The sequence below is a fragment of the Athene cunicularia genome (assembly GCF_003259725.1).
Source record: "Athene cunicularia isolate RWA chromosome 15 unlocalized genomic scaffold, athCun1 chr15_part1, whole genome shotgun sequence".
In the NCBI taxonomy this organism is placed as follows: domain Eukaryota; kingdom Metazoa; phylum Chordata; class Aves; order Strigiformes; family Strigidae; genus Athene; species Athene cunicularia.
In genome coordinates, this window is record NW_020799121.1 from 10,701,051 (window position 1) to 10,721,678 (window position 20,628).

The window sequence follows — 20,628 nt, forward strand, 5'->3', positions numbered from 1 at the left end:
TATGTGGTACAGCCTCAAATAGTCCCAATGAAATGAGATTCATGCCCAAGTGTTTACAAAATCAGGACCTAATGCCTGGATTCTGTAATTATAGTGGATGCTTAATAGCACTTTTCTGTCAAGCTGCCCCCATTTTCAGCTCCATGGAGCCTATAGAAGAGTGGCAAAAGTGTCTAAATAACGTGCATGCAGTAACTTTGCCGCAAAGCCCAGATGTGAAAAAAATACAAGAACCTGGAAACTTAATTGCAAATCTTTCTGTTGCCTGAATAATATATTCTTTACTGAGGATAAATGTGCACTCAAGACAGAAAGGCCTTACAGTATATTCTCACCTTTGTATGAATTATAATTTCAAAATATCTGAAGGGCTTTTCTGTTGAGGGAGGGAGAGGATTTTCTTCTTAAGTTCTCTTTTTGTAAAATCCTATTTCACCCTCCCCTAAAGATCATGGTGAGGATGGGGCAACTTTAGCAAAGCAGCTATCAAAAGACGAGGGGATTTTTTTCCTTCTTTCTTTAAATATTGCTTTGAGTCTGAATAAAGTCTCTCTGTATCCTTTAGCTGAGAGAAATCTCAGCTTCTCCTCTTTAGCCCAAGAGGCAGTAGGGGGAGTCATCATCTTCTGGTAACTTGGTTTCAATCTCCCACTTTGTTGTCTTCCACAAGTAAAATCAGGTCAGTCTCAGAGCTCATAGCATGAGCTATTTAGATAATGAGAAGTTAGCACTTGGGGGGCTTTGGAAGGCTTTATTTTACAAGAGCCAGCTGAAATCAAGAGCCTCTTGTTCTGCGGGATAGTCCATGATTCGCAGGCACAGTTCTAAAAAGCTCCTTTCCAGAAATGAGCAGTATCTTGCAATTAGGAGTGGAAGAATTCAGGCACCAATTTCTGCTCTCTGTGTACCTTGGCACAAGACAGTGATATCTGCTGTGCGAGACTGATGTGACACCCCGGTAACCAAGAGCACTGTTTAGTCTCATGCTCTCCATATAATCAGAACTCAGCACTTTTAAATTAGAAGAGATAAATCAAACCGAAGGAATGCATTTTGCAATAATCATCACAACAGTGACATACCAGAGACACAGGTCACTGCAGAGCTCATTTTGTTTAAAGAGCCCAGGCCCTTCTTAGCATCGTTCCTTTTTGGGAGAGGATGGTTTTGCACGAGCCTCATTAAAAGGTAAAAAACCCACTTGTGAACAAGTGCTTGCCCAACATGATCCAGGATAAGTCCCAGAAAACCTGATGAGCGTCTGATTCCGCACAGTCCTGAGGTACATGTAGTCATTTACGCAGGACCAGAAATGATGGCACTCAAACTAATTCCCTAGGAGGCAGAGCAGCGGGAACCAGAGACAGTGCCACTAGCCCGTTTTACAGGCTGTGAATTGTTGAACCTGCCAACATTGCATCCCAAAGAGCAGCCTAAAGCCTGTCTCTAAGACTAGAGTTGCTGCCGTCCGCATGGCCGGCCCGCGTGTCCAACCAGCCGTGCAGGCAGAGGCCGTGCTAGAGCGCACCCTGTGTGCCAGAGGATTTAATCTGCTATCTGGTGGCTGGTTTAGCACCTGTTATCCCTGTGCAGGCTGCTGCAGGCTGGAAGGTGGGAAGTGTGCGTATTGCAGAAGGCACCCCCCACTGCAGGGACTTGTAAAGGATCACACAGAAGATTTGGGGCAAAGTGGATTTTGACTGTCCTCAATCCGAACTTGTTCCCTAACAATTATACAGGATTTCTTTGGTCTAAATGTTGACAGTATTTGTCCAATAGTGAAATAGAATTTTCAGCCTTTGGGGAAAACCTTTCAGAAAACAGTTTTGTGGGTAAAAGAGCGAGACTTAAGGCATTATGTGATCAAGATCATTGGTGAGCTCCTCAAGATGGAGGTTTCACTATTGTTACATGCAAGGTACATCTTGTTTATGTGGTGCAGGGTTGTTTCTCAGGTGTTAGGTTGCTCTGACGCTTGAGAGCATTCATGAAATAGCAATTAGGGCATGACAAATATCTTAACAGCCCTGAATCAGAACTGGGAGTTTGGTTCCAGGATTGAAGGGAGGAAATTTGTCTTTCCTGCCTGCTGCACTCGGAACAGTTCTTGGCATAGCCATTAGAAATTAAATCAAAGCTGAACCTAGGTGGTACCAATGAATTTATAGCAAAATATATTATCTAAAGTGGCTTTTTTTCGTCTCCTAGGAAGCAGAGATCCTGAATACAGCTATTCTCACTGGTAAAACAGTGGCTGTTCCTGTCAAAGTGATCTCCGTGGAAGATGATGGGACTGTGACTGATCTACTGGAATCTGTGGAGTGCAGATCATCAGATGAAGATGTCATTAAGGTAGGATCATATTGCTCGGTTACACAAAGGCAGAGGCCCTGCAGAACAGTGGTGTTATCTTATGTGACAAGTTCTTTCATCTTCTGAAATGCTTTACTGCTGGAAGACAAAGGTTTATTATTGCTGTTATGTATAGATTGGCTCAGTTGAGCAATAAAATAAACACAAAATTGCACATTTTCCATCCTGCGTGTCAAATGCTTGGAATTGTCTGTCACTTCCCACTTTTGTGAAGTATTTTCAGAATTTCAGTTGACTTTTACTTTTCAGCTATATGGCTGTGTAGGTTCAGGAATGTTGTCAGCTGATGTTCTAGAGAAGGAGGTAATTCCTCTGAAGTTGACTTGTCACATTGGAACAGGAGTTGTATGACTCAGAGTTTGGGTCTCGGTACTGACTGGCAGTGTATTGCAAACAACTTTAACTTTGAATTTGGAATTGGCTTTGGTCACAATTGTTACTAGAGTGTCTCACAGGAAATAATGTTGGCCACCAGTCGTGGACTGGGAACTACTGGATAAGACTCTGTACAACAGCTCTATAGCCTAAACTTCATTGAAGGATAAGCAGCATGCAATAATATACTGCTACGCTTAGTTTTGACTCACAGTGTGTACTTTCCTTGCCAGTAGTGAGGAGTCAGCTTGCAAGAATGCCTTTAAGGTGCCTTTTTGTTACTGAAATCTTAGGGTCAGACTGGACCCTCAAGAAAATTTGCTGCTTCTTGGAGGCTTTCAGCTTGTACCAATGTTCCTACTAAAACTTGTCTGAAGTCCTGCATATTCCTACTCGGTTAATGATTAACACCCGTTAGTGGTAGTAGGAGGACGTGATCAGCGGTGGTGACTGTGGGAGATACGGTAGAAAGTATTCCAGCATGGTGACAGAAATGTTGGCTTGTCTACAGCAGATTTTATCTTTTCACAAAGTCATCTGTGGCTGTCACTTGGGAAGAGGAAATGAGAGACACGGCTACAAATAAAAGTTAAAATTGAATTTTTTCTTAACTTAACCAGCATGTCACAAAATGATCGCAAATACTACAGGCCACCCCTCCAGCTGTTGGAAATCAGTGTTATCCCATTAACTTCGGTGGACTGCACCATATTGAGGACTCAGCCTTTGTGAAACTTGTCTTAGCCTAAAGCTGACTGCATTACTAAGCTTTCTCCCTGTTACGTTAGTTCATTTTAATTTGGATTCAAACAGCTGAGGGGAGGTGCTTAGCTCCAAAGCAAGCCTACCTGCACCCCACTAGATGAAAAAGACTCTTCCTAGTGGATGTTTTTTGCCTTTCTAGGCAATGGTGAGTGTAGCCACTTGATTGGTACTGTCATATGGGAAACTGTGGGAGTTTGAGACATACCTACAAGTTTAGTAACTTCATGTCACAGAGGAAGTGACAACTTGGAGCAGGGTAACTGAAGAATAGAGCTGGGTATAGGTTTAAATCATCTTACAGGTGGGGTTTTTTTTGTCAAAAAAAGTGCAATTTTTACGCTCATTGGACTTGTCTTAAGTAATTTCTTCATGATAATTTCTTATACACAAGATGAACCCAAGCAATTTTGAAGTCCATTTTTTATGTTTTCCTTTTGAAATCTACTCAGGGTATCTATTTATCTGAATAGCCACCATGTTGGTATTTTCAGATTAAATGTGTCTTTCTGGCTGTCTTAATAGAGGTGTTGTTTTGTTTCTATGAAGCCCTTTTGGATTTGGTAAATCTGCAAATACAGCAAACTGTTGGACTGAATCTAGGTTTAAAACCAGAAAGAAATTAAGTGGAAGTTAATGGACTAAGTCTTCACTCGCTAACTCATTAACTAACTTTTTAGTTTTTTCAGAGAACTGGAAAAAAGAAATTGAAAGCAGATATATCATTTGGAAGATATTTTACAAATCAGTTTTGTTTTCAGAAATCTTAGTTTACCAGAATGATTTGGCATGTTCACTGGATATTTGAGTAACGGTTTTGTCTTATATAAATCTGCGACAGTTTGTAGTATAGAATATGCTCAGCTCTCACACTGCAAAGAGGTTAAAGTGGTAGTACCGCTTAAGTGTATATCTAATACTAATGGTAAGTAAATGAATATACCTACAAAGGCTTGTGTGCTTAATATTATTCATATATATGCCATTGCACAGTGATGCTAATGATAGGCCCTGTGTCAAAACAGGAAATCACTAGTCAGAGATCAAGACGTTTTGGGCTTCTGCAAACATCCCCTTGGAGTTCCCTCCTCCGCAGTAGGCAGGCAGGTTTCAGCAGCATTAAAATGAGTTACCAGTTTAAAGTGAACTCTTAATTGAAAATGTGTCTCCGAGTTTCCAGTTTACCTGCTCTGTTTCAGACCAAGCCTTATTCACAGACATCTTATCTAATGAAGATAAAGATATATAATTACTGGCCAGCCTTCAGCATGCAACAGTAATTAGAGTTTCTGTTCTCTGGGCATCAGAGTAGTGAATATAAAATGGAAGAAAAAGTCTGCTTAAAATGCCCGCTGAAATACAAAGATTAAGATTACATTTCTTTGTGTCTTTACTGTTTCTGGTTTTCAATGCATCTGTCATGTAGCATCTAACACATTGATTACGTCTTTTTGGCTTAGCTTTTATTCCTACTTTTTGGTGTTGATTAATGATGAGTTTAAGTTCATTTTCCTTGCAGAATGAGGATGCCTCATTCTTTTTTCAGTTTCAGGGACCACATTTATTACTCACATCTTTCATCTGAGACTTCAAAGAACTTTTAAAAGCTGGATCAAATTCTACACTGACTTGTTTTCCACCAAACTGCATCTACTTGAATAAGTCAGGACAGAATTTAGTTTATTGGAACAATATTTTTATTGACAAATGGTTATCTGAAATGATTTGATCCACCATGGCAGAGTAATCACACCAAAAAATGGACACATGTTGTAGACTGTTTCACAAATAAGGAATCTGAGACACAGAAAAGTTAAAGTGAGAGTTTCAAAGTGCTATAAAGAAGTTCTGACCATTGAAGTAGATGGTAAAACTCCTACTGACCTCATGGAAAGGAGAGAGAATGGCGAGCAGACTTTTTTTTGCCGAGTTTTTAATATGGATCAAATTCTTAAGATGATCTAAACCAAGAATGAGCAGACAGGAAAATTTTTTAATCTTTCATTTTGAAAAGACAACTCTGTTTCAAAATGGCCAGTTTTTCAAGGCTCAGTGAAGCCTAAGAGTCTCCAAAGAAATACTTCCCAATGCTCTGTGTTTTCAATTTGATGAGTTAATTGAAAATCTGCATTTTTAGTTGCCCTGGAATGAAAACACTTTTAGGTTCATTTTGTTTGATCAGTTAACTAAAAATTCCAATATATTCTTAGCTCTGTCCAGAAGCCAATTGCCAGAAGTCAAACAGTGAATGATGCCAATACTGGGAACAGGATACAGTTTCTCTGGCCCTTTTTTGTATTGCACTGTGTATTTTGTAGAGGACTCCATTAAAAATCTGTGTGTTATCCAAAATTGCATGCTTTTCTAACAAAATACCTTTAGCTTATTTTCCTCTAGAGCATCTTGTACTTTTCTGAGATCTCAGGTAAGGATGCAAACGGGATGCAGACGTACTAACTTTTGTCTGTGTTACAAGCAAACTCCTGGGGCAGGAGGAGTGAAAGGGAAGCTGTTACTCTTGGTATCCTTGGCACAACCTCGGACTTAACCACAGAGCCGTGGGGCTGTGTCCCACGTGCAGAGGCCGTGCAGGATGTTACAGCGTGGCCTCTCGCTCCAAATTCCCATTTCCCAAAGCTCGACTCCCAGTTCTGACTGTGGGACAATTGCTTGGTGTTTGCCCCCTGCAGAGTCTCACCTTTTGGCTGTGCGTGAGGAGCAAAGCAGTAATGTTTTATCCCAGCTTGCTGTAGAGCTGCAAAGCCAAGACTGCTCCAGCCACAGCTACATGATAGGAAGTTACTGCTGATCGAGGGAAGGGTTGGTAGCTGTTTTGTTCTGTTCACTTTGGACTGTATTTGAGGGGATAACAACACACTTGGCAATTTGTAAAATATTACTGCAGACTAATAAATCTTTCAATAACACTTAGTGTGGTTTTATTAGTGGCAAAAAACTTCTTTTTAATCAAGTGGCAGACTTTACAAAAACTGAAGTGTCAGAGCATTTAGAATAGCCTGAAGCAGACAGTGTTTTAAAACATTAAACTTTTAACAGCTGTTTCTTTTCTTCCTTATTCTGGTTCACTTCAGGGAAAAGCTGAATTCTTCTAAAGTCAGTGAAGTGACAGAGTAAAAGATCAAAGGGAGAAGATAATCGAGTCCAGGATTTTATCAGCTCCTCACTCTAGCATTGGCAGTTCCAGTGCTGCAGATTTCGCAACCATATTGCTAGTGGCAGTCCATTTGATATCACTTTAACAACACATTCTTGCATGTGATTACACCAGTTTTCAGTTCCAGCTTTCAACTGGAAAAGAAAACCCTCATGGCTGCAGGTCAAAGGCAAGGGCCCCCAGAACAGTGGTACTGCTGAGATACACAAAAATTTAAAAACAAGGCAGAATGCAGAATCCCAGTTTCCCTGTGATCTCTCAAGCTTGAGCCAAGCTAAGAGTGATTTGAGATGCATGGTTTGGCTCGACTGAGTCTAACAACTCACCTAGTCAAAAGGGAGAAGCCAAGTATTCACCCTTTCCTGGTGCTTGCTCCAGTGAATTAGTGGAGGGAGAAGGACAGAAGGGGGAGAAAGCATCCTGCAGTGGGGCAGAGCAAGACAGGAGAAGGGGAAGAATGAAGAGGAGCAAGTCCCTCTTTCAGAAGTAGTGATCTATTAAGCTAGCTAACCAGAATGTGCAATATCACATCCAGGTGAGGTAGTCACATGGGTTTTGGTCACTCAGTCTTCAGAGGACCCAAATAGAAGAAAAAAGATGTCATCAGCGTAGTTTGTTGAATGATATCAAAGGAAAATACTTTCCCATCAGCAAATGGTCTGTTGTCTGAATTGAGCACTTGCATAGAATATGGTTGTGTAGGGCTGAATTTTATAATGGGAAAACAAATCTCTGCCTTGAGGGTTCAGTGAAGATCAAGTTCATGCCATAGTTATCCACAGTGTAAGGTGCTTTCTCTCACCAGCCAAACTGCCTCATTCCATCCCAAATAATTTTGATCTGTCTTGAAACAAACATTTGATTTAAGTCAGCAAATGGATGGTTTTGTTTTCTGTGATGTCTAAACATTTCATTTTGATAGAAAATGATGAAATCATGTCCTGTCATTTCAACTCAGTTTCAGTATTCTTGGCATCAGCAGAATCTTTCTGAACTTTTCACCTGAGCATGAAGCAACTGTGAAAAGTAAAATAATTTTTTCTGATCTGCTCTGGCAATCAGGAGACAGGACAAACTCAGAAAAATGCACTATCAAAAATAAAAGTTGTAATTAATGACTGTTGAATTCGGCCCATGTGCTGTTGCCATTGGTTATAAAGGGAGAAGGAACAATTTTAATCTCTCTCTGGTGTGAAGAGCAAGCACGGCAAAAATGAGTTCTGAATGTAGAACTGATGTAACAGTGCCACATCTCCTAAGAATCATCTGAAACTCACCTAAAGCTGTTGAAGTTACTGGATTTGTCTCTTTCATATTCTGCCAATTCATCATTCTGATGTGAATCTTGAGAAGTAACAAGATTTTTGTGGAGCTGTTTGCCTTTTTGTAATCATCAATACTGAAAATCCCAGTGTGACTGCTACAGTTGCTGTTGACTGCACTTTCTTGATATTTATGAAAAGCTGTAAGCTTATAAGATACAAAACTTCTTTCTAATGGAAAAATCCAAATAATTCCTAAATTGAGGCTTCCACAACATCCTACAGAAGATACCCAGAAATCAGTCTCTTTGTGCTTAATGGACAAGAATATATGGTCTTGTAGAGCCAGGGATGATAATCTCTTTCTTTCTGTGGGTATTTCTGTTCCTTTGTTGGGAGGAATTTGTCTATATCCATAAAAAGCATGAGGCAAAATCTAAAGAATATCCAAACAGTGATGCCAAAGGGGATCTGAATGATCAGATTTCATAATTTGCTGAACCCGAAGGGGGCCAACAAATGTCCCTAATACGTTAAACAGTTTCTAAGGTGCAATTCGGTGACTGTTTAAAACTAACATGGAGCTGCCATCCCTGTCTTTCTGCTGGCCATGAGCGCAGCTGAGTGAAAATTAATCAGGTTTGGTTTTTTTTCTTTTAATTGTGGTGAATGAGGTGTCTGCCTGCCCAGCTCCCTGACTGAGTTCATTTCAGACACTCATGATGCTTCTGCCAGCACTGGAAAAGAAGTGACATCAGCGTGGGAATTCAGTAGCAGAGTGCCAAGAGTGCTTCTTTCTATTGTATATTCACTTAAGTGACATTGGAAATTAAGGCTTTGCACAGGCATTCCCATGCTGTCACATCATTACTCTGATACCATCCATGTAAAAGGCTTATCCAGACATGTGCCTGTGAATCCTCCCAGTGAAGATGCTTCATGAACTATGGTGAAGATCTTCCAAGTGCCTCACCTATTTCTAAGTGCCAGATTTGTAGAGCAAAAGATACCCATGTATGAATGTCAAAATCACCTTGCCTTTCAAAGGGGATTAGGGCTCTTACAGTTTTTAGCTGCTTTCAAAGCCAAACTCATTGTATACTGAATCCCAGTACTGAGAAATTCTCCATCATCTCAGTGAAAAGATATTGGTTGATCTCTATAAAAAATGTGCTGAGGAAGTAAGGAAACAGGCAAGCTGAATACAAAGGGAAATCAGTTCTCTTCTTTCTTCCACCGGGCTAAGCCAGCAGTGCATTACTGAGGCACATGGTGTTACACTGATACAAATGAAAACTAAATTGGGCTCAGATCATCCCATAGCACCTGTCGCCAAAACAGGAACTTGCATTAATCATTTTAAGTTGTGATTCTTTCTCTTAAAATGTTCCTTTTAGCTTTAAAACCCTTTGTGTTCTTCAGTTCCAGTGACCGTCTGCCACTTTCTTTTAGATGTGGTATTTATAGCTGTTCATGCCTGCTCTAAGCCATCCTGCAGAACATGGCACAAAACTCTGTGCTGCTCTATTAGCACACAGTAAAAAGTTACAATATGCCATATAAATTATTGTCTTAGTTCAATTTGGGATTTTTCTGGACATATCAGATACAGCATAGTGACTTTGCTTTTGCTTATAATTTTCAGGACTATCCAGACATTTTCTTAACTATGGAAGGGATTGGTCTTACTAAAATAAAAATGTATGTGACAAGATATTTTCCGGTGATATAAATATGCTTAGATCCTGTGAGTGCACCAGTGCTATGCTGATTAATATTTGCTAAAGATTAGGCTGGGGATCTGGAGTTAGTAGAGAAACTGCTGGTCATATCTGAAATATCCTGAATATTATCTGTGGAATATTTGAAGGACTGCTAGAGTTCTCACAGGCAACTGGAAGAACAAGAGGCTTATTTAGAACATACATATATAAAAGAAAAAAAAAAAAAGCCAACAAGTGTTAGGAAGGCTAAGAGCTCAAAAAGACATAATGAGCCCAGGACTTGTAATCATGTCCAGTTCTCTCTTCTTCATTGGTAATGAAGAGAGGAAGTATGCTCTAGTGGCTAAGCCTGGGTTGGGATTCGAGGCATTACAGGTTCTAATAAGGGCTTAGTCTGCATAATGCAGTGTCTGACTTCTGATTTTCATTCCATTTGCCTCTGCCTTAATTAGATTGGACAACAATTGGATAACCCATTGGATGGGTTTTCAGATGCTGCACTGAAATGTGCTGGTTACAGTGTGGGCTCTGGCATATGCTTTCACCTGTGACATCGGTGTGTTACTGTGATCTTTGGCATGTCATTTATTTGATCTGTCTCCACATAGACACATACAAAAGATGTATAATGGTTCTAAATTACCTTGACAGATAAAGAGCATTAATAGTAAATCCTTGATAAATGCTTTGAGATCTTTACATAAAATGTACTATCTAAGCATCATCATTCTGACTGCTAATAATATACATAACCTTAACTAGGACAGAGCAGAGACTCTTTAGGAAGCAGTCATTTTAAATTTAACTTAATCACAGCACATAAAAATTACTGTCATGGTAAAATATCAGTGACTGAGTAAGGATTTAGAATTACTTCCAGATTTCTTATGTAACAGGGTCTGTGCAGGTTTGCTGACTGAAGATTTCTTCCCTTTTATCCACCGTCTGGACCATTTTGCATTACTCTCTAGGACCTTGTCGAGGCAAGCATGTAAACATCTTTGCCTGAAGTTTAAAAGGCAAGGTCTTTGTACATCAGGCCACTGGCTAAATGACTTGGCAAGGTAAATTTCAAACCTTTGTGGCCAATCCACTGAAATAGAGCACTTTTCAAATTATTCCTCTATTTTCTTTTAGGCAGATAATCATGCTCACTATTTACCAGACCAGGGATGAATTAATAAGGAGAGAAGAAATGTAGACAGGCATCTCGAGGGTGGACGGTTCCCCTCGGTACCATGGAGAGCAGTACATGAATAGCTGGGTGTAGTCCAGAGCATTCCTACATTCAGGAAAGAATCTTGCAGATCAATGTCCTGCTACAGTGTAATGGTGAAACATCTCTATCCATGGAATAGATTTTCATGTCTCTCTTCCCTTCCATATATGTGCAGGAAAATGAATGTGAAGACAACGTATGAGAGGTGATGTGCCCGCCTTTGGGTAGCCTTCCCTCTCCGCTGCTTGACTCCCTTTGCTGCTGTTTTCACTAACATTCAGCTAGTGATATCCCGCCCATATTAACTCATCTCTCACTCCTCCTGCGGTTCTTTTCTAGTGGCTATCCAGCTGTTCCATGCTGTCTGGTGCTGCTGCTTTTGCTGTTTTTCTGTGCTTGTCATGTTTAAATATGTTTGTTTCTGCCCTTACTTACCCTTTATGTTGCCAGTTTTTAGCCTTCTTGTATCAGTCCCATTGTTAAACTTTTCTGAAAACTCTGAGACAATAAACTATCTAGTGGTATCCTAATGTCTCATAAGCAACATTGGCTGCATGTCTAGATCCTGCCATGTCTTACTTAAGATTTGCAGAAGGGGTCAACTTCCACTTAGGAAGCTGGGTAAACTTGGGCAGAGCAAATGTATCCTATGAACGGCCAAATCGTCCTTTTGCAGAGATGTTTTTGGTGTGGCATAATCAAATTTAAAAATTGCTATCCTTAAATAGCTTAGAATGAGTATGTTTTGAGGCAGATGTTTTTGCAGTGTAGTCCTGGCTTGTGATGTCAGCTCTTCCCTGGTTTTCTGTGATGGCTTTTGGCTACCCATTTACTTGTTCTCTTTGTTGTTATTTATAAAATTGATGTCCTACTTCTGAAGGATTTCCAAGAGCATAAGAAGGTAAAGAAGAAGTAAAACACATCTGCAAAGTGCTTTGAGATATCAGAATACAAGGAGTCCAGTTTATTTTCAAGAATAATTATCTGTAATAGTTCTCATGCTTTACATGTGATAGGATCTGGTCTATTGCCTTTTCTAAGACTGTGGCATGGGTGTTGTATATGTTTGTAGGAGACACTACTGCTGTTATTTTTGCCACATCAGCTACCCCTAGAAATGATGAACAGTTTTCCTGTTTCAGCCTTATTTTGTAGCATCATCTTGTTTAACTGGTTATTGGATGATACGCCTGATTTCTGGAACTATTTATGCATTCAAATCCAATTAATTTAATTGGGAATTAGAAACCTAAGCACCTACAAAAACTGGCTTCAGTGGCTCTTCAATTTTAGTTAAAAGTAAAACTGTGTATTTAGAGCAGGTGGGTATTACAGAAAGCTGATATTTTCTCGCAACTTAGATAATCTCTTCCATATAATAACTATTAAAAATATCCTGATTATTTGCAAGCAGGTAATTATTTTGCAACCGTAAAGGGGTTTTGTTTGAGTAAATTTAGGGCATCTTCTTTAGACTTCAGGATTTGAGTGCCTTCAGCAATTTCTTTTAGCATTTGTGAGTGTGTGAAAAGCTGTTGTAGTGCTTGAGATTTTGTGCAGACCTGGAGCTGATACCGAAATGAAACCTATGAACATGACGTTCCATTACATGCTCCATTTCATTCTACTAAAACCCAGAGAGAGAGAAGTGAAACTTCAGTAATGAAGGAAAGTATAATTTGCCTTGGTGACTAGGCATCTAAAGGCACAATGGATGTGTGCTAAACGACATTTTATGCATTGTCTGTAAGCATTAGATTAATTGCACTTGACTGTCACTAAAAGAAAAACTCAGGGCCAGTTTCACATGCAAACACACAATTTCTGCTAATGATTGGATCTCATTTCTGCCACTGAAAATCCAGAGTTAACCCAGTGTAGTTAATGGGATTGCTCTGCATTTTATTTGATGAAGAGAAGAGAAAGTCTGTTCCTTATTGGGAAATTTTTTTGTCTCTAAGCACAGTTCTCACCATCACTGGATGGTTTAGTTTGGCATCAGCTTAATGCTGAAAGCAAAGATCAGCGAGAGCCAATTTTAGCTGTTTCAGTGCCATAGCCATAAGTCAGCCCATGTTTCCTTGAAAGTTCTTCACACATTTTGATGATGCTGAGCTGAGTTTCAAGCTTGTAACAAATCTTGAAAGCAACTGTTTCCCTAGGGCTGAGAATTTCATCACAAGGATTTCACAGAGGCCTGCAGACAGGATAAGAAACGGCCCCTCTGGCAAAACAGTTGTATGTACTATACTAATTTTTGAAGACACCTTGACAAGTAGTTTTCCAAATTCTGCCCTTTGTTCCCAGGTTAAACAACGTGTGTGTCTATTCTCATCTCCTGCTCTCTGTCCTCTAAGTAGATTCAGCTGGACTGCTTTCATTGATATTTATTTCTTTAGAGCTCAGGCTGCTAGGAAAGCTGCACGTACATATGAGTAACCTCATCCTGTACTTTTTAGCATCCAGATCTGACAGTTATCATCTGGTTTTAGCAGGGCTAATTACTGATAAGAATTTTCTTATGGGCTGGTTGGTTGTTTTGTTGCTGCTGAGGCTCTAGGAAAACTGATCTCATAAAATGGGATGTTAAATGTCATAAAGTATGCAACCTCCCACCCCCACCCCCCCGAAAATTACTAGGGGACATGAACAAAGAAGATCCCTGAAGCACATTAGCTGGGAGAGGACTTCCTTCACTCAAACAGTGCAGGAAATAATCTATTACATTGTTGGTGGAGGGGGGATCCACAGTGGAAGGGTCTTGGTCTCTCCCACTCAGTCATTGGCAAAAGATGAGCCATCTGCTTTACACACTGTCAAGGGTGAAATGATCAGCTGTTCACATATTTCTAATTTAAACAATTATGTTTAATCATATACTTTTGCTAGAGGTTGGTATAATGTCTAAATACAATGTCAAGTCTTTACAGCCATAAGATGCCCCATATTTTACCATGGTTATCCACAGATTTGTTAATAATTAGCTTTGTCTGGTCTGTTAATTTCTCTATTGTTTGTTTAGTGAAAGGATCTAGTGAAGGATAGAAAATAACTTGAACTCAAGGCTGAGGTTTCCAATGTGATTTAAGGTCACTGAGCTTGTGTAGTCTAATGGGAGTTGAGCATTCAACTTCAGGTTTCATTGGAAAATATAATTCAAGTGATCAGTTTAAGTACATGATCAGAATGAAATCTGAACTGTCCCTCTCAAGGTCTGGCAGTAAGCAGGTCATGTCCACCAACCCAAAGGCAGAAAAACTCATCCACGGGTCAGCTGCAGTAAGTATAGAAAATTCTGCTGAATTTTCAGAATTATTACTTGGCTAGCATTATATTTTCCTTTTGAAAAGGCTTTAGATATAAAGCCCTCTGTTCAGACCCACCTGGTATCTGCAGCACATGGGTTGGAATTGAAAGAGACACATTTATGTCTTCTGGAACCCAGGCCCTGGGCAGACCAGTTTGCTGCTAGCAGACTTCATGGGTGCTTCAGGGCTGCCCTAAGTTTTGAGTTTTAATGAGCTAAATCATAATAAGACTATCACTCAGGCAGGTTTTTTCTCGATTTTGGTATGTTTTCTCTTGCTGGGAACACCCCCAACTTGACTCTTTTGTCAGAAGCTGACACTGCAGTGACCAGTCCAGTTATCTGTAAGTGGAAAAAAGCCTCATATGTTTTCTTTCCTCTTCATAGCATGACAGGAGTGCAGGTGTGCCAGAGCTGGGGGTCGAAGACTGTCCTGTCTCTGAGGATGCTCAAAGATACTCTCTGCTCATAAAAGAAGGAAAATAAGGGGGGGAAAAAAAAAAAAAAAAAAGCTGAAAACAATCAGATTCTGCCTACATTGGTATCATTGTAAACTAGAGGGGAAACTTACAGAGAGTGGTTTTGTTACAAAATACAAACTGGTATAAAATGAATGCCAGCTTCCTAGGGAATGGGGCACCACCATGAACTTCCACAGTCTAATTGTTCCACTAGACACTTATCTAGCTAGCCTGGGGCTTTCTAGGGGTTGCATCAAGGTTTTCTTTTGTTAGAGTCATATTTTTCCCTTTCATGTGAAATGTAGCCTGAAATACAGAAAAGACCAGTTTCTAATTAAAGTCCCACCTAAATCCATTATAACTTCTAAAGTCATTGGGACAGGGAAGTAAAAGAACGGTAATGATCCCAGTATGGAAATATAGATGTAAAAGTTTGTTTGGAGGGATGGAGGTTAGAGGCCAAATACCGTGAAGCCAAACATAAAGCTTCTTGGTAGAAATTGAATCAGTGTGTTAGTTATCATGGATTTTCATAAAAATAATGATGCACGTTCATGTTTCAGTTCATAAATGTGAAGTGACAGCCTGTGAGTTAGCCACTAAAATGATATTATAGACCCAAAAAAGAATAATAGAGGAAATTGAGAAAGCAGAAGAGAGAGTTGTAATAGAATCGGGCAGTGGCATAAATATAAATCATGAAAGGGAGATTGATTTAATGAAAGATATGAAAGTCAGAAACTCGAGGTGTTAAAAAGATCATCTGCTCATCTGATAAAGAATCCCTAAGGCTACACAACTTTTAGCTGAAACAGCCAGATTTACTTACAGTAGATGAACTTTAAAATTGTATAAGGAATAACATTACAAGGGAACATGCTTCTGCAGTACGGACAGTCTATTAAGAGGTTGTGCAAAAGAGGAAGAAGCTTACATTGATCCATTGGAAAATTATCTATGCTCATAAATTTTGTCAGAAGATTTACAAGTAGATATGGAAATAAGAAACTGTTGTAATCCAAAGAGCCTAAATAGCAACATTTACATGCTAGCCAGCTATGAGGATTTGGAAGAAAGCACTCGGTGAAATGAGTTGGCCGGGCTACTTCTGTGCATGGTGTTTGTACATAAAAAGCAGGTAGGACAGACACAGATGCCATGTGAGTGCCGTCTCCATCTAAGTGTCTGCTAATGTGGAAAGATTTATTTTAGCTTGTGAAAGCCTTTCAGGATTCACACATATCCATCTCTAAGTGCAAAGAAACTAAAATCTCCCTTGTCTGCACATGTCTGAGGGAAGAAGGCTCAAAGATCCAGATGAAACTGTGCTAAGATCTCCTCTCAATATCTGAGGGTGATAGAACAACTTTTTTTTAGTACTGCTTTATGCAAAAAAAAGGTGGAAAACAACAAGCTTGAAGTGCAACTTCATCCCCAGAAGTCCTATAGGCATGAATAAGTACACAATGAGATTTTGCAGCAATCATAGTTCTGTTGTAAATATCACATCTTCCATTTTCCTTCTCCCTCCATTATATGGAGTCCTCATTTTCAAACAAAGAAAAAGGAATGGATTATGGACCCTCTTCTTAACTGCTGTATCTCAGCCCACTGAAATAGGCGCACACGTATGCAGACGTAGGTGAGACACAGCAGAGAAGAACCCAGGGAGGAACTATGCATATTCTATAATCAGCTTTTCTCTTTCTATAATGTGAGTTTGCATGGCGAGGGTCACCTCTGCTTCTGAAGAAAAAAAAAAATCTAAATAATTTTAGCAAGTTCCTCAGAGCATCTTCCTGAAGCAGACAACCCTTATTCACCTGGGGGGGAAATAAGGAGTTTAATAACTCACCTAAAAATCTCACAGCAAATAATCCTTGGAGAAGTTCAGAAGGCTTTGTGGAGCCCACTGAATGCCTCACCATACAAGAAGTGTTCCCTCTTTCTCAGACTTACTCTCCCTGGGAATGGATGAGTAGCAATCATCAGCAACTTTTTTCATAGTAGGTCATGAAGTTGAGCACGGCTGAGTGATGGCACAGGCGGGCTTTCAGCAGGAAAACGAAGGAGAGTGGTGGGACGCCAGTGAACCTTGCAATCTGCTGCTTTGAAGCCGCAATGACAAATGTGTGATTAGTGAGCACTGGGATACCAAATGAGCCCAGCCTTTGCTCCATTTTAAATAAAAATAGTAAGTTTGTGAGCAGTTGGAATTGTGGTACCAGGTTGAGCTCCGTACAATTGCAGTAATATTAAATCCTTGTCATCAGTTGTCTACTCAGCCCATTGGTGAGTGTGAAGGATAAAACCAGAGCAAGCTCCTGCCACCTCTCTGTGCCAATAATTTGGCATGCATATATACATTTTTTCCAGGGACTTTTGCATATAGTTGAGCTGTCCACTTTGTTCATGTTGTCTGGAAGCCAAGAGGAGAGGGTGCAGCTGTCCAGCTGTTCCAGGTGCCTGCAAGCTAGGCCAGGTTGTGCTTATACAGGGGACTTGTGGATTAGCATAAGCGAAGCTCTAAAGACTGAGTATGTCTGTCACAGCATCGACACTAAATACATGAGTGTTGCTGGGTTTTGGCCATGAGGTCTTTATAAAAGAGCAAAAGTATCTGTGAAGTGCCAGAGAAGATCTGCCAGGCTGCACTGTCGTATCACTTGCATGCCCTGTAAAGAAGTAAAACACGTATCTGCCTAACTCTTGAACCATAAATTCCTGAAGAGCCTTGCTATAAAAACTACTCCACTCATCTTTCTGGGAATTTCATAAGCTTAAGGAAAAAAAGTCATCTTAGCATCCTGCTACCAAATCAGCAAAATGGCTCCGCTCTGTCATGTAGGTGTATGTGAGGGACTGAGACTTCTAACATGGTTCACAAATGTGGGCAGTCGTTGGCAGACTAAAAAGTACCAGCCTCATGGAATGCACTTGCTTTGCCAGCTTTATTCTTCCTCTCTGAGCTCCACCTGCAAAGGTAAGCGCTGAAGATAGCTGGTGCTGTGGTGGTCCTTCTGGCAGCACCGCTTTTGGGAAGAGTCTGCATCCCCTGGGCTGATGTGTCGGGGCTGATTCTGAGCTTACTTAGACATGAGTGAGTCAAGAAGTGTCAATGCCTCAGGTTTGTTGTAAAAATTGATTGATCTTAGGCTTGTGGCTGTGTATTTGTGTGATTTGTTGCAGAATGAGAGATAGTCCAGGACTAAGGCTCCATCACCTGCCTCGTTCAAAGAAATAACAATAACTGAACGTAAAACCCTGCTAATTCCCCTTTCCACTCCCCTATACCATGTGTGCTATTTTCAAGAGGAGATCTTTTATTTAGGAAGGTTCATTTCTGCCGGCTCATATGTGAGTAACAGCAGCTACTCTTTCAGGGAGTAGCGAAGATGTAAAACGTCTCTAAGCACTGCAAGAGCAAGTGAAGCTGCTGCTTGACAGTGCCGTGACATGTTTTCATAAATGTTTCTTTGGAGGTGGGTATATCTGTCTTTGAAAGGAGATGCAGGTCTTTCCAGGGTACTGCAGAACTTGGTGCAAATCCTGGTGTTCAGAAGTTCCTTTTTTATGCCTCTGAGTTTAAAGCCTGTCATGAATTAGATAGAGACAAGAATAGTCACCCATCCTGATTTTCACGGCGGGTTTTTCAGCATGAAGTAGCAGAATTTGATGCCAACATCTGATCATTGAGGACCTCAGCACCCAAGTCCTTCCAGTGTCCTTGAGAATCGCAGCACTGTTGTGTGTATCTGCAATATTTTGCTAGCTAATTAGACTATTGTTCAATTACAAGGCCAAATACAGGTTAAAAGACTTCCTCAGGGCTTCATCAGTTTACCTCTTTGTGTCTCTGTTGCCTGCATCCAGAATGCATGCATGGAGCTGCTGTACTGCTTCCAGCCCGTGCTGGGAGAGACAAGCTGCTGACTGGTACAGTTTTTCCATTAAGTGTCCAGATTTCATCATGAGCTTTAAATAGGAGTTTGCTGGAGGAGATCCAGCTACTGAGTACACAGACCCATGCCTGCTTATGCCTGTAGCTTCCGTATCCTGCTGTATTCACATGAAATACAGCTTCACCGGGGCTTTTTGATCAGTTATGTAACTTTGTTATTAATGTCATCAATTCCTAATCACTGAGAACATGCAAGAGGTGTCAATACCACAGAGTAGTGCACTTTCAGATGGACTGTTTTATAATCCAGCTATTTTTCCTTCTTGGTTGGTTGAAGATAGTTCAAAGTTCATGACTGACCTCAATTTAACAGTAAATACATACATGGTACGAGTGCTTGTCAGGATGGAAGGAGTGTGAAAGCATTTGGAAGATCAAAGCAGCATGACTCCCATCAGAGTCAATGGGGAACAAGCAGTTAAAATCTTACAAAATGCTCTCAAATTATCCTTCACCTTCAATTCCCATCCTTACTGAAACCAGCTCCTGAAATGTTTTACTGAATGTGTTCCTCTTTTCATTTCTTTAAAAGTGAAAGGAAGCTCAGAGGAACTGTAGGCTCAGGTTAGCAGCAAGATCAAGTGCTTTTCACTTGAAGGCCAAACCAGCACCTAGCCTCACTGCCGTGTAACCCTATTAGCTGCAACAGGGCTGACAGGTTGAGAGCTAGAGCATAATTTGGCTTTCTCTTTGGTTATGGAGAGAAAAGCTGATGTTTTTCTAATCTTACACTGATCCTGAGAATGTTTTAAGAACATGCTCTTGTCTTTGCTGACTATTAGCCCCAAGCATATCATACCCTAAATTATATATATATATATATATATATGTATATATCTCGTCTGTTGTCTTCTGCACTGTAAGAGCTATAGACACAAGACAGACATTTGCTCTCATCATGTTTATTACTGTCTCAGTACATTTATATTGCAATAGCACCTACATCTCTCAACAGCACCGAGTCTCAATGACCAGGAGCTGCTGTTCCCTATCAGGAGACTGTCCTGTGACAATCTCAACAGCTATGAATAAAACATTAATGAATGAAAGAAATGAGCAGAAAACAAACCTTTCATGAGGTCAAACGGCAGAGATGAAACAGAAACTGTGTCTCTTCAGTCCTCACCTGGACTTCATTCCCTAAGTGTGGTTTTTGTTTTATAATTTTTTCTAGAATATGTCTATGAGAAGAAATAGTTCCTGTCTTGGCTTTCCTGTTTATGCTAAGTTGCCATGGTTTAACCCCAGCCAGCAGCTAACACCACACAACTGCTCTCTCACTCCTCCTCCCCCACCCCAGTGGGATGGGGCGAAGAACCAAAACCAAGAAAAACTTGTAGGCTGAGATAAGAACAGTTTAATAATTGAAATAAAAAATATAATAACAGTAATCAAGAGGAAGATTAAAAAAAGAGGGTGAAATAAAACCCAAGAAAGAAAAGTGATGCACAGCGCAATTGCTCACCACTCACTGAACAATGCACAGCTGGTTCCTGAGCAGCGATGCACCCCTTCTGGCCAACTCTCCCCGGTTTATATACTGGGTATAACGTCATAAGGTATTGAATATTCCTTTGGCCAGTTTGGGTCAGCTGTCCTGGCTGGGTCCCCTCCCAACTTCTTGTGCCTCTCCAGCCTTCTGGAGAGCTGGAAACCCCTTGACAGGGTAAACGCTACTTAGCAGCAACTAAAACCATCAGTGTGTTATCAACATTGTTCTCATGCTACATCCAATCTACAACACTGTACCAGCTACTAGGAAGAAAATGAACTCTATCCCAGCAGAAGCCAAGACATAATTATTTTTATGGTTTGGTTGATTATTCTTAAAGCTTAGAGTAATAAGACATTATTTCTAGCTCCAGATAGCATTTGCAGGTAGCATTCCAGCACTTTGTGACTATGGGAAAGCTTCATAAACATTTCATTCCTTCATTTGCACAATGAGGATAATAATAGCTATACTATATAAATATTTATTTATATGAAAAAATGCACATATGGACACA

At 40.3% G+C, this 20,628-nt stretch overlaps 1 protein-coding gene across 3 annotated transcripts in view; it reads left to right on the forward strand.

The window, feature by feature from the left end:
- TMEM132D (transmembrane protein 132D) overlaps positions 1-20,628 on the forward strand; it is a 294,843-nt gene that overhangs the window by 220,693 nt on the left and 53,522 nt on the right. For all 3 annotated transcript variants that reach the window (XR_003399525.1, XM_026859666.1, XM_026859668.1), the window contains one exon: positions 2,209-2,352. Coding sequence is in view for 2 of the 3 variants with exons in the window: in XM_026859666.1 (XP_026715467.1) it covers positions 2,209-2,352 (144 nt within the window). In the remaining variant the exon portion in view is untranslated. The remainder of the gene's footprint in view (positions 1-2,208; positions 2,353-20,628) is intronic.